Source organism: Myotis myotis, unplaced genomic scaffold, assembly GCF_014108235.1.
Source record: "Myotis myotis isolate mMyoMyo1 unplaced genomic scaffold, mMyoMyo1.p scaffold_m19_p_6, whole genome shotgun sequence".
Taxonomy (NCBI): Eukaryota; Metazoa; Chordata; class Mammalia; order Chiroptera; family Vespertilionidae; genus Myotis; species Myotis myotis.
In genome coordinates this window covers 76,639,226-76,653,281 of record NW_023416368.1, presented here as the reverse complement: position 1 = coordinate 76,653,281, position 14,056 = coordinate 76,639,226, and the positions used below count along the sequence as shown (strand labels likewise).

Genomic DNA, 14,056 nt, shown 5'->3' with positions numbered 1-14,056 from the left:
AAGGGAATGTTCTGCCCAGGGCGGGAGGCTGAGATGACAGCCCAAGTGGCGTCCGTACCGGCAGGTTTTCCGTGCAGTTGAAACTGTCTGTGAGGAGCAGCAGGCCAAAGGCTTCCGTAACGTACTTGGTCACCATCCTCCTCTTCTTCTCCAAGAGCCTTCTCCTGATATATTCTCTTAACTTGGGGATTTCTGGGATTCACAGGCAGCACAAACAATTTTATAAGGCCAGAGTTCACAGTAACTAGAATTCATCAAAATGAACAGATCTGGGTGGCAGTCTGAGTTAACTACTGTTGAGGTCCTATGTGGGCTGGGAGCCCATTAACCAGCCTTTCTGAGGACCTTCTTCCCAGGTCTAGGATCAGCAATAATGACGGTAAATCGGCAATGACGACTATCGATTTTTTGTAGCAGTGTGAAACAAACTATGCAGGAAAGTGTAAGTTGGTTTAAAAAAAATTGACACTTCTCTGGATGAGTACTTACCTGAATCATGAAAACCAAAGTGCTCACATGTTAGAGTCTCAGCTCTTCAGTCCCCCTAGACCAGTGATGGCGAACCTTTTGAGCTCGGCGTGTCAGCATTTTGAAAAACCCTAACTTAACTCTGGTGCCGTGTCACATATAGAAATTTTTTGATATTTGCAGCCATAGTAAAACAAAGGCTTACATTTTTGATATTTATTTTATATATTTAAATGCCATTAACAAAGAAAAATCAACCAAAAAAATGAGTTCGCGTGTTACCTCTGACACACGTGTCATAGGTTCGCCATCACTGCCCTAGATTTTTCTATCTATAACACATAACTTTTAGTATAAAAGTAGTTTACGCCTGCTGTAGAAAGGGCTAAGACCTTCTGATGACTGGGATTCCAGATTGGAAACTTACCTTAGCCCTAACCCTTTCTTAGTCAGAAGATGACAGATGTCACTCTACTGTTTTCTCCATTATTCCTTTAAGTGGACATTTTCCTATACTACTTCTTGTATATGCCCGACTAGTTATTTCTTTTATATCCTTATTCAAGCAGTTCCCCAATTTCTGGGAACATGTCACACCGTCTGCTCCTTAACTCATCCATGTCTAGTGACATGCACGCACATTTTAAGCCATTGTAAGCTCAGATCAGTGTCAAGCTCAGATCCTGCCTCCTCACCATTTTCACTGAGAATTCCAGTCACACAGATCCCCAGGTTCTCTGAACTTTTACTGTACTCATAGCACTACTGAGCTAAGCCTTGTTTTCACTTCGATTTTTGCAAAATCCAGGCATGGTAGCTCCTAGATTTTAAGTTGTATGAAGAAAGGGGCCATGTCTTCTACTTTTCCCGCCCACAGACGAAACATACAATAGATACTCAGGCAATTTTCTAAGACCCATAGGTGGGCGCATGAAGAATCTCAAGCCAAATACTAACCGGATCACTGACCTTTACCAACTTGGGGTAAGATTTGGAGGAGAGGGGAATTGTGGTCTCAAGGCACCACCACAAAGCAGTGAAAACATATTTGCTAATAGGTACAGAAACTGGTAAACTGGAAGTATGGCACCAATAGTTCTAGGGTGGGAAATTCAGAGCACCAAACTGAATCTTGAGAATTTTAGCGATTGAGTGTTTTTTGTGTGTGTTTTGGTTTTTGTTTTTGTTTTAATTACCAGTTTCCTCTTCAGTGAGGAGAGCCTGCCACCAGTACTCCTGGGCGCTGACGGTGTACACCAGATTGGAAGCTTCCAGAACCTTGGAGTCAGCCGGCAATTTTCTCTGAAGTAAGAGAGGCAGAGAAGGGGCAGAATAACTCATTCATGGCAAAGAAAACAAGGCAGGCCTCATAAGAGCCTTCAGCAGATTTCAGCTCATTCACTTTTGGTTCTATGAGAGCCCCATAAGGAACAGACAACATTCTGTGTCAGGTGTTCCTATCTGTCTACACCTCACAAGGTCAGAAGTTGTTCAGAAATTGCTGCACAGAAACTATTGTCTTGGGAGTTAAAATGGTAATTCTAAAAGGAAATGCAGAGAGAAAATAATTCAAAAGTATGTTTAAATGTTCAGAGAGGGGAAAGTGCCAGGATTCTTTTGGAAAAAGAAGCACAACCCTGGAAAAGGCAGTGATGTGCTGGAGGCAGCTTGTACCAGCTCTGAGAGCCAACTGTACATACACAGCTCTCCCCAGCTCTGCCTTCAGCGGCATCACACTGATAGATTAAACTAGCAATGGTGGGAGTATTTACACTATGGGAATTGGCAAACATTATAAATCACCTCCCCCCCTTTTTAAAAATAGAGCTGATTGCTAAATACTTCTCATCACAATACAAAACTGGAAAAAGGTTCTATAAAAGTGCAAGTTTTTGAGCTGGGTGGTTAGTGAGTTATCATACACATTTAAGTACGTGTATGAAATCATGCTTAAGCAAATTTCGTAAATGTCAAGAAATTAAGAACCCGGTGAGAAAAATTTTTATGATGAGAAAAACATCATCACAGACAAATCATACTAGAATTATGTATAAATGTTGTTCCATCATCTTTCATTTATCTCACCTGAAAGAGAAAAACCATAAAGAATGTGTGTATGGTTATCTGGGGGTGGTAGAAAAGAGTAGAGAGTTGTCAATCTTTTTGAGGCAAAGATAGGAAAGAGCTGAGTAAGTCGTCCCCTGGCAGAGGGGAGAATCCACATCTCTCGCAAGCTGTCAGCCCATGGAGTCAAAGTTGCGCTAGAGCTGAGGGCTAGGCTTACAGGAGCCCCGTCCACTCGAGTAGTAGTTGTGTGACAGTAAAGGAGAGACACCCAGGAGAAGAGTAGGTTTTCTTTACAGGTGTGCTCAAGCAAAAGCAAAATGCTGTGTAATAACCAATTCAAGTAGCATGCCTGAGAAAGTCAAAACCCAGCTCTCTCTTACTTGCCAAATACCTGTGGATTGACCTCCCTATATCTCTTGAATGTATCTCCTCTATTCCTGTAGTGACTGCCTATTTCAGACTCTTAACTAACCCTCACAAATGGTCTGTCTACATACAATCTTCATACAACCCTCTCCCCACCCTTCCATTCACCATATTGCTGAGAAAAGTCTTTCTACAATGCATAGCACAGTTGAACCTTGAAGAACATGGCTTTGAACTTTGCGGGTCTGCTTATACTTGGATTTTTTTTCAATTGACCTCAATTCAAACCCACATTTTTAAGGGTTTCCTCTCTTTGGGAATCTGTGTGTGCAGAGGGCTAACTGTGGTTATACACATATTATTTGACTGCACAGGAGGTCGGTACCCCTAACTCCCACACGTTCAAGGACAACTGTATTTCCAAACCGTTGACTATAAATGTACTCTCCAGGGTCTGTAATTTTTCTTACAATATTTTTTCTTAGTTTTTATAATAAAAAAAAATAAGCATGGACATCTATGTGAATGACTCCTTTATGGTCAACCTCTGTCTCATATTTTCTATAATTAAAATTAAATTTGCTCCAAATGAAAACATGAAGTACAGGTAATTCGCAATAATTCAAACGGAAATAAAGTGGTTGGAGAATGATGGCATCACCTAGCTATCAGTAGGGTAGGTGTTCAGACCTCAAAAGAACTTGTACTGTAATCGTCAGAACCATAGTCACCGCACAGGCTGATGTATTGCGACCACACCCTATTTTGCATACACCAATTTGCCACATTCGTGAGCAATAAATATAGTTTTTAATTGTGTATTGAAACATTTTATGTTTCTATTCCAGAAACAATACAATTAGGTACTCATAAAGTGCATATTTTTTAATGTCACAAAAACGATTAAAGAGAATAAGAACAGCTTTACTGAATTATTGCCTCGTTAAAACCAGCATTCAAGAATGACTTGTTAGAAGACATTGGCTTAAGTATGAGGTCTGATTATTCTAAATTAGAAACAAAAGCTTTGAAATTTTCAATTCCACATTGCGCTTCAGACATTTTCTGCATGGATGTAATTGAAGTCAAAATACAGAAAGCAGTTAAATATCGAAGTGGACATAAGGCCATATGTTTTTACTATTAAACCCAGCACTGAAGATTTCATTTCAGCAAAACCATATCATCTATCACATTATACTAACTCAGATATTGTCGTTTTGTTTATATTTTATCTGAAAATTGGTTTCAGTTTTATAGTTGTATAAGACTTGATAGTAAGGAGTTTTATGTGTGTACTAGTACTTATTTCAGTGATAGACAATAAAAATAATTTAAGAAAACACTAAGAGTCCCACAGACAATTACACAGGCCTGAAAGAGAGAGCTCAGGCCTTACCCCCAACACCCATGCATATACTTTTTGCTGAGCTCTTTGAAACTACTTACATTGAGTTTACCGTACAGAACAGGCTTTGGCAATCATGTGCTTCCCTCCATCTCAAACGCTCTTTCTCCTACTTCTTCCCGTTACTGAAGATACTGGTTCTTTAAAATTCAGCTCACGAGGCTGAGCGTTTTCCCTGAACCTCTACCCAACACCACCTCCCTGACTGCCAATGTGATTGAGCATTCTCCTTCTGTATTCCCACACACCCCATGCATTGCTCTACCCAAGCACACCTTCACTGTATGGTGATCCTAAATTCACCTGCACGTATTTCTCAGCAGACCGTATGCTCATTCAATGCTTCCAACAATCATAAGAGGTAGATATTGTTATTTCCCATTTTCCAAATGAGAAAATGGAGATTCAGAGAGGCGTAGTAATTTGCCTAAGGTCACAAAGTTACCAATTAATAGAACTCAGTTAAGTCCAAACTGTCTACACCAAAACTTTGGTCCTTGCTACTGCCCAAGACCAAGTAGACATTTGTTTCTCAAAATCTGAGTGGTTGAAATGCAGAAAAATATGTAGGGAAATCCATTAACTCACCTTTAGTTTTTCCTTGAGAATTCTATTCCTTTGTAGTTTTATCATTTCATTTCTTTCTAAAACAGCTTCTCGCTGACTTTGAATAGCGTGCTAGATTGTGAAGGGAAACAGAAGCATGGCAAAGAATACACAATTATCAAGAGTGATGATGTGCAAGATGCATGTTTTATTAGCAGATCTTCATTTGGCCCAGACAAATGTGCATGTATTTAAATTATATAACATTAATCACCAAAAGTATTATTTAAAAATAACTAGTCCATGCATATGTCCAAGATATTTACATTAAATGTGTGCAATTTTGGGGTATATCAATTATATCTTAGTAGAGCTTTAAAAATTAAAAATAAAAATAACTGGTTCATACTTACATTTCCCACTTTCCTTTCCCTGAAATGAAATTAGAAAATTGTAACCATTACTTAACTCATTATGTGTCACAGCAGTCTTTTGACTTTCCCCCAAAGCAGCAGCTACTATCATGACTATGCCTTTGCCTAAGCGCTTTCTTCAGCCCAAGTGCTCTCTCTTCTGATCCACCACCAGTGTCCATTTGGAAAAAAAAAGTGTCTTTATTTCCCAATGTTTTGTCATCGGTGGAATTTTCTGTGACTCACCCCCCTGACCCAATCAAAATGCCTCTCTCTCTCTCTCTCTCTCTCTCTCTCTCTCTCTCTCTCTCTCTCTTTCGGTTCCCACAGTACTTTGCTTGTCCTCTAAACTTTAACCCACTTTTTAGACAGTGACCTTGATGACAAGGCAATATGCATCTCTGAATTCAGGGCCTCCATCACTGTGTTAAAAAAACATTTAATCAATTAGATTGATTTAGGTTTAGTTTTAGAGTTGGCAATGGCAAGGGATAGCTTTATATATTGTTCTGTGGTAGGGGTTGAGGTGGATGAAATCTGTGGGGCGGGGGAGGGGAGGAAAATGGAACTGAAATTCCAACCTAGACCATGAGAGCAAGAAGCTAGGTGGAGAAGCCTTGACCTATTCTTCACTGAGGACGTTTTCTATGCTTAAATTCCTGGAGACACCAAACTCAAGTTACAGAGGGTGTGGGTGAAATGGAGGAGGTGACAGGTTAGAGCAGAGAAGCATCAACAAAGTTATATCCCTGGACCGTATGTCCACATACCCAGCACAGCCCAATGTATACTGCTTTATACCTGCTGATCCTTTGTAATAGCTAATATACCCCTTTCACTTTCAAAGTGTCCCAATGTGGAAGATACGTTATAGTCTCCCTAGCTGTGTGTGTGTGGGGGGGGGGGGGGCGGGGGGCAGAGATCTACATGGAAATCAACATAAATCAACATCTACTAAACTCTAAATACTTATCTTTCATTGTTGTTGTTGGAATATAATATGTAAGAATGCTTTTATTTTTAGCCAAAGTTCTAAAACTTTGAGAACTTTGTTCCAAATGGGTTTTTAAAATCTCAGGAGTAGACAAATCTGAAAACAGAATCTGACACTTCAGTGCTGCACCATGCCAGAGAATATTCTAGAAAGTGCCTACTAGCTGTGGCAGCATCTCCATATTCCATCTTTGGGGCCCAGGCAGGACCATCACACCACACTCGTGAGGGGCACCCCGGAACTATGGAGAGAATAGCCTGTTGGGTGTTGAGCAGCTACTCTGGAAAAGGGGCCACCGTGGTTCAGATTCCTGAGCCAGTCCACTCAAGGGTCCTGACGTCCCAGCAAGTCCCCTAGACTTCTCTTGCATCCCCAACAGTCACTTCCCTGAGTACACAATGCCCACCACGTCCTAAAGTCAAAGCTCTGTCATCCCTGTAGTCAGGACCCATGGAGGAAAGCCCACCTCCCGGCAAGTCCAGCATGGTACCTTAGGTATTCCGGCAGGTGGAGTTTGTCGGTCTTGGTGACCACCAGGGCAACATCCCTGCAGAAACCCCGCTGGCAGGCTTTGATGCTCTCATTCAGAAGGTCTTCATGGGCTCTCCCTCCAGACACCCTCTCAATGTCACTGATCACCCAGATCACTGAGCATTTATCAATGGTCTGTGAAGCATGACCACAATGTGATCAAGAACATAAATGGTGTAACGATTGTAGAGGACATGATTCCTTAATGTATCATTTATGTCCTCCATGCTCTGCCTCTATCTCTCCCTCTCTCTATCCCAATTCTCCCCCCCCTCACCCCCCACCACACTCTCTATGCTCCAGCCATGCTGAGTTTCCTTCAGTTTCTCAGATGTAATTCTGTCATCTCTCAGGGTTTTTGCACTTGCCACAACCTCTTTTTGACCTCCACTTGCCCTTTGAGAATCTGCTAAGAACCTCCTAAAGATGGGTTGGCCACCCCTCCTCTGCATCCGACAGCACCCGGACTTCCCTGCCACAACACCTTCAGGCAGAGTTGCTGTGCAGGGTTGGCTCCCTGCACCTTCCCCCGTTCAGATTGTGAGGTACTTGATGGGAAGGGGCTGTACCATTCAGCTTGGAATCCACCTCACCTCAAGCACAGTGTGTGGCTATAGCGGAGGCTTCCTAGATGTTTGTGGCATTAGTGATTGATGGAATTCAGGAAGTCAGATCTCAATGACCAGATCCTTCACTGGCTTGCTTGGCCTTAGTTGTCCTCTAGAGGAAATTATTGTTTTTCCAGAACGAGTTCTGGTCATGAATCTACCCCAAAACTATCATCCTTTTGGTGTTTGACTGTCCCTGAATATTCAGCACCCTGCCATCATGTGTTAGCTGAGAGCCAGGAACTGTATGAGTCAAGTTACAAAAGTCAATGAACATGAAATTACAACTAATGACTAATAGCACAAATATTGCTCTTATCAAATAAGCAACTTTCATGTGATGAGTAATTGTGTGTTGCCTTGTGATGTTTCTCTTACTGTATTGCTTCACTTGTCTTCTCTCTTCCTAAAAATGAAAAGCTGGTCCAACTCAGCAATGAAGTTTATTTGTGGTTCTTTAGAACAGCTCTTTGCACATAAACGTACGACAAGTTTGTGACTTGCTAATTAAGTCATTATTTTTGCTTTATACCAGTAGCTCTTAACTGGTGATGATTTTGTACCCCAGAAGACATTTGGCAATGTCTGGATACCTTTTCAACTGTTATGACATGGGGACACTGGAGGGCGGAGGTCAGGGATGCTGCTAAACATCCTACAATGCCCAGGGCAGCACCTTCAACTGAGAATTTTCTGCCCAAAATGTCAATAGTGCTGAGGCTGAGAAACCTTGATCTAGATTCATGGGGTTCAAACTTGTATTTTAGCAATGGAGCCTTTTTCAAATGAAATCTTACAAAGAATTCCAATTGGGGCCCTAGCTGGTTTGGCTCAGTGGATAGAGTGTCAGCCTGCGGACTGAAGGGTCCCAGGTTCGATTCTGTCAAGGGCACATGCCTGGGTTGCAGGCTCGATCCCCAGTAGGGAGCGTGCAAGAGGCAGCCGATCAATGATTCTCTGTCATCATTGATGTTTCTATCTCTCTCTCCCTCTCCCTTCCTCCCTGAGATTAATAAAAATATATTTAAAAAAGAAAAAAAGAATTCCAGTTGGGGATGGAAGGTTTGGAGCCCCAACCTGGTCAGAACCCCCCACCTCTGTCCATGAATCTTTTGGTTTCATGGGTCATTGTTTTAAAATCATCAATCTCTATAATAAGACAAACTTTACTGTTTGTAGAGAAGACAATAGGCCTGAGAGGCAAAGGACCAGCATAAGGACACCCATGGGTCTGAATCTCCTCCCTGTGTGGATGAACTCACATCTACGTTGGGGGGAAAAATGCTCCCTCCCACTTCCCAAATTATAATCAACTTCAGGAAGGCTTCAGGCTATTCAGGCAGGTTGTGAAAGATCCTAGAATATCAGGCTGCAAGCTCTTCAAGGGAAGGTCCTTTTTCACCTTTATAGTGTGAAAATTAATAATAAAATAATAAAAACTCATTTAAAATGGCGTCCGGCCGAAACCGGTTTGGCTCAGTGGATAGAGCGTCGGACTGTGGACTGAAAGGTCCCAGGTTCGATTCCGGTCAAGGGCATGTACCTTGGTTGTGGGCACATCCCCAGTGGGAAGTGTGCAGGAGGCAGCTGGTCAATGTTTCTCTCTCATCGATGTTTCTAACTCTCTATCTCTCTCCTTTCCTCTCTGTAAAAACTCAATAAAATATATTTTTTTTAAAAAATCTATAAAATGGAGTCCGTAGGATAGAAGAGAGAACTCTTACACTCATCACTTAGCACACACTACTGACCTCCACAGGAAATGACTTACCCTGCCTCTCTAACAGGAAGTGATACCACCTCTCTGCCTCCTTGCCCAGTAACAGTCCGTCTTATGGGAGATGGCCATAACTCAATCAATAAAAGGTCACTATACTCTGAACTCTCAGTTTACTTCCAATGGACTCTTTATTTACTACAGCTCCTCCCAAGACCATAAAAGAGCATTCTTCTCCTTTGTTTCTCTGGACTTCTGTGTTGTTCACCATTAGACTGAATGTCCCGAATTGCAATTCTTTATTGTTCCTGAATCAACCCATTTTGCTGGAAAAATATCTGGCTGGCTGTTTGTTAAAGGTCAACAATTTTCCCCGGGGTCCTGGTAAACTAAGGGTACTCAACAAATGTTTATTAACATGAGAAAAGGACTGCAACCAGAAGGTGGCAGTGGTTACATTTCAGGCCCTCCACAATGCCCCTACCTGCCAGGATTTGGTCAAGTTAGCATTGAAGAGGACACCAAAAAGCTTTGTCTCTAATGAGTGACTGGACTTGGGAGTGGGTGGGATGGCACCTCTGCCACCCATCTCCCTCCCTCCTGGAGTTGAGAATGGGCCTCAGAGAGTTCAGGTGACATGTCTAAGGTCTCAGGACTTCTAGGTGTCAGAACAGGGAGGTCTGGGTGCACAATTGTTTTCATTTAGGGAAGGCAAGCTGGCAGCTGGAGAGATGGGGCAGGGGTGTTGGCTCTGTTCTCCCTGGAAAGAAGGAAGTCTTTAGTAACTTCTTGTGAGAGGAGATCGCAAAACCACAAGAATGCAGGGGAGCCAAGGCCAAGCAGAGCACGCTGGGAACCATCCCTTCGCTTCAGCCGGACCTCCTCAGAGCCGGTGTTCTGAGCCAGATCTGCTGGCTCCTCTATTCTGAGTGGCCTTTGATAAGCTGCCCAGTGTATCTGAACTGGCGGCAACCACGGCTCCATCCAGTGAGAGAAGCTGGCTGCCTCCCTAGGCTGTCGCTCCCTGGGCCTGGCCTGGAACTAACCAAGGCTGGCAACTCCTCTCCATGAGCCGAGACCCTGCAGAAACAAGGTTCTCATGGCCAGGCTGCGCTGAAGGGTCGAGAAGAAGGCGACTGCCTTCATCTTAGAGAACTGTGAGGGGACATCCTGAGGGGGTGATAGATAAAGCCTCCTCTGGGAAGGTAGGAACCTGCCCTCTAGTTCAAATTCTGCCACTCGATAGCTGTGTGGTCTTAGGCAAATGACTTCCCCTCTCTGAGCCTTCCTTTCTGCCCTGTAAAATCAGGGCATAGGCTGCTGAGCTGTAAGCTGTCATCCTGACCCTGTCATCCTGATCTTGATCGGAAGCCAGTCACAGAGCACCCCTTACCCACCGTCCCGCAGCTTCGGCACTGATTGTGACTCACTGATACGGGCCCTTCCTCCCAGTCCACATCCAGCTGCGGTCTTGTGGCCGCTCTGTTCCCACCCTGTGCTCCTGAGCTCCTTCTGCCTAAAGATGCCCTTTCTTGCTCTATCACACACCCCGGTCCCTCTTAACCTTTGAGCTTCCCCAGGAAGCATGGTATTAAAGCCCACCCCCAACATTTCCAGGCTTGTCTCTGCACCTCTCTCTACACCCCACACCCCCTTTTCCCTCCAGCCACCCAGGAAGACTCATCCTTCCCCCAACACCCAGCTCCTTCGACCCACTGGCTCTGGCCAATGCTCAGTGGTCCCGTTTCCAACCACCTTCTCTGCCCGGTGGAGGCTGAGCTTCTGTGTCCTCTCTGAATCCTCACCACCTCCAAACTGAAATGGTCACTCCATGCTTGCAGTTTTCAGTAATATGGTTCGTTCACTAGTATGACCGATTTATTCCCTTCTGGACTAGGAAAAGGGCTTTGTCTCTGTCCATCTGGAATCTACTACAAAATTGAATAGATGCTCTGTAGGTGTTTGTTGAAGAAATGAGAGTTCCTATTGGAGGTCATTTCTACTTTTGAGTGTTCTCAGCACCTTGTCCCTCTATCACATCACTTTCTGCCATGGATTTAGTCATCTGTATGTTTGTCTCTCCTGCTAGGCTCTAAGCCCTTTGTGGGAAGGCTTTACTTCTCATTCAATGTTGTCTTACTTTGCTTTCAACCTTTTAGTGTAATGATAATACATGTTCGTATAAAATATACAAACAACACAGAGGTGTATGTAGTTAAGAGTGGTGGTAAACAGAAACTGCTGCTAACAATTGGGTGTAGATCCTTCCAGAAGGCAGGATCTTACTTTAGCTGTGTGTTTATAAACATCACACACATGCGCGCGTGTGCGCTTCTTAACATTAAAGGTCATGCTCTGCCTCTTTTCATTCACTGTCCTCTTGGCTGGGTTAAGTTCCCCAGCATTATAATGGGCAACTTACTTCACTGAGAATAGTGCCCAGCACAAAGTAAATGCTCAGTAAGTGTGTGCTGTTATTATTTTTATCTATAATCTTTGTATCCTCAGTGCTTAGTATATTGTTATATCTGTTTGATGAATGAAGAGCAAATGAACAATGAGATAAATTCTTAAAAATTCAGCCTCCAGGTGCAGGTCAAATTACTCCAATGTTTAACTCTGCCTGTAGACACATCTGGGGGTTCTTGGTCAGCTCATACCCTATTTGTTGGGAATTGAACCCCTACCTAAGATTTTGGTTGAATAGGTGGACTTTCATTTCAACCCCACCGTCAGCCACAGCTGATTGCGATAGGGCTGGATATTTAATCCAAAGAGAGCTAATCTATTCGCTGGGCAGGAATCAATCATATTTTTCCTCTTGGGAATTTGAACTAAAAAACACAAAGATTATACAGTCAGACAGTCATGGGCACTTGGACTACATAATGTGATTTAGAGACAGGTCCAGGGTGGTCATTTTCCACAATGTGGATCTTAATGGCTAAGTAGAGACGTCAGAGAGAAGCAGGCCTCTGCAGAGATGCACAAAGAGAGACAGTCACGAGACCAAGCAGAGAATGAGATAAAAGTAGCTGCTTCCATCCTGAGAGGTGGCCCTGAGGCCGGGTTGGGTCTCATGAGATCCTTTGATGATTTGCACTTCACGTGGGATTGCTTTCTTGAGTTTCTGTTCCTAACAACCAACCGTAGTAGCAGCCTCCTGTTTCCTTGGTGCCTGACTGTCGGCTTCTCTGCTTTCTACCTGACTCTTGGCCTTCCTCTCCCCATCTGCCTGGTTTCCTCTGTTTATTCTTAGGCCACTCTCCTGCTGACCCTTCTCTTATACACATTCTTGGTCCAGCTACCAGGCCTGCCTCATGATTCCTAACTCTCCGGTTTCTCTGGCCACCCATATCCTGCTGTTGCCCTGAGGCTTAGAACATGGAAAGTGGAAGAATTTAACTCCAGTGAACTCATACAATCCACCAAGCAGAAAGCAGGCAATTCTTTGTTGCTTTAGAAAGGGTGGAGGAATTGAGGGAAAAGGGAACAAAGTCATACGAAAGAGAGTCACCTTTTTCCACATCTCATCCCTCTTGCTGTTGAAGTCACCTGTGCCTGGAATGTCCACCAGCACAACCCCTTCTGGAATCAGCTCTGATTTGGGAAGAGTCACTTCCACATGTTTGATCAAGGGCCAGATTTGTGTCTCCGCTGGGTCTCCATCCCAGTCTCTCCTCTTAGTCCTGATGTAGGGGTCCAGCTTGACAGATAGCTCTCCTGCCTGAGGAAGGAGGAAAAGGTCACACACATCAGAACTTCTCCCAGCATTTCTATCGTGGATGAGCTAGTGATTCAGGTTCATTGAAGGTACACTGAGAAATGGTAAGAAGCAGCAATGGCCTGGCCAGCATGGCTCAGTGGTTGAGCATCGACCTATGAACTAGTAGGTTAGAGTTCAATTCCCAGTCAGGACATATGCCCAGGTTGTGGGCTCTGTTCCCAGTGTGGGGCATGCAGGAGGCAGCCAATCGATGATTCTCTCTCATCATTGATGTTTCTATCTATCTCTCCCTCTCCCTTCCTCTCTAAAATCAAGAAAAATATATTGGGGGTCGGGGGCGGGCGAACAGGAGAGCAGCAATGGGCACCCACCAGGAAGCCTGTGATCTAGTCAATAAAGGCCTACAGTCTGAGAGTCAGAATGGACTTGGAGATCAAGGAGTTCAAGCTCCTCAACTTAGAGATGAAGAAACTAAAGTCAGTTAGGATGGGACTTCAGTAAAGTTAGAGCTTCGCCAGATAAACATTTTATCTCCCAAATGCCATTTCAATTCTAAAATTCATGTAATTAATATGCAATTTTTCTAAACTTTGGAGTGAGAGGATTCTTCCGGCATGGCTAATATGAACATTTTAATTACCAGAGAGTCCAGATTACAGAACATAGATAGTGATATGGTGACCATAATTTCCAAACTGAAAATTGGTCTGAAAATGATCTTTAAAAAGGTTTTTAAAAATTATCTTTCAAGTTCAAAAAATATGTTGATATGTGGGCATTTCTAGGATGTTTTAATGGTGGTGGGTGGGATGGCAAATTGTTCTCAGCCTATTGTTTCTTCCTAGACATACCTTGGGACAATGACACATTCATGCCAGCAAATATGTGTAGCAGCCAATTTCTACTGGGCTACTTCAGGGGACAGAAGATTTGGGATGTATGATGGTCGTTGTTAATAAATATCTATAGAATGTTCCTGTAAGAAAGATAAGGAAGTAAATTCTTAAGAGAGTGGAGATTAAATCAGGGGGTTATTGTAATCTGGGTAGGGAGTTGATAGAGTTCATCCATTTTAATTAAATAAGAAATTATGAAAGAGGAGATGATAAAAGTTCTTTAAGATATTTTATTTTTAAAAAATAAGGTAGAGACAACAAGGGCTACATAAAAGAAAAAGCATGGGCTTGCAAAGTCCCTTCTGATTGGCCAGC

The 14,056-nt window shown here is 43.2% G+C and overlaps 1 protein-coding gene across 1 annotated transcript in view; it reads right to left on the bottom strand.

The window, feature by feature from the left end:
* NUGGC (nuclear GTPase, germinal center associated) overlaps nucleotides 1-14,056 on the bottom strand; it is a 39,809-nt gene that overhangs the window by 18,102 nt on the left and 7,651 nt on the right. Inside the window, exons 6-11 of the mRNA XM_036314671.1 lie at nucleotides 12,636-12,845; nucleotides 6,753-6,928; nucleotides 5,269-5,287; nucleotides 4,898-4,987; nucleotides 1,665-1,770; nucleotides 59-192 (exon numbers count right to left, since the gene is read on the bottom strand). Of these exons, the coding sequence (XP_036170564.1) occupies nucleotides 59-192; nucleotides 1,665-1,770; nucleotides 4,898-4,987; nucleotides 5,269-5,287; nucleotides 6,753-6,928; nucleotides 12,636-12,845 (735 nt within the window). The remainder of the gene's footprint in view (nucleotides 1-58; nucleotides 193-1,664; nucleotides 1,771-4,897; nucleotides 4,988-5,268; nucleotides 5,288-6,752; nucleotides 6,929-12,635; nucleotides 12,846-14,056) is intronic.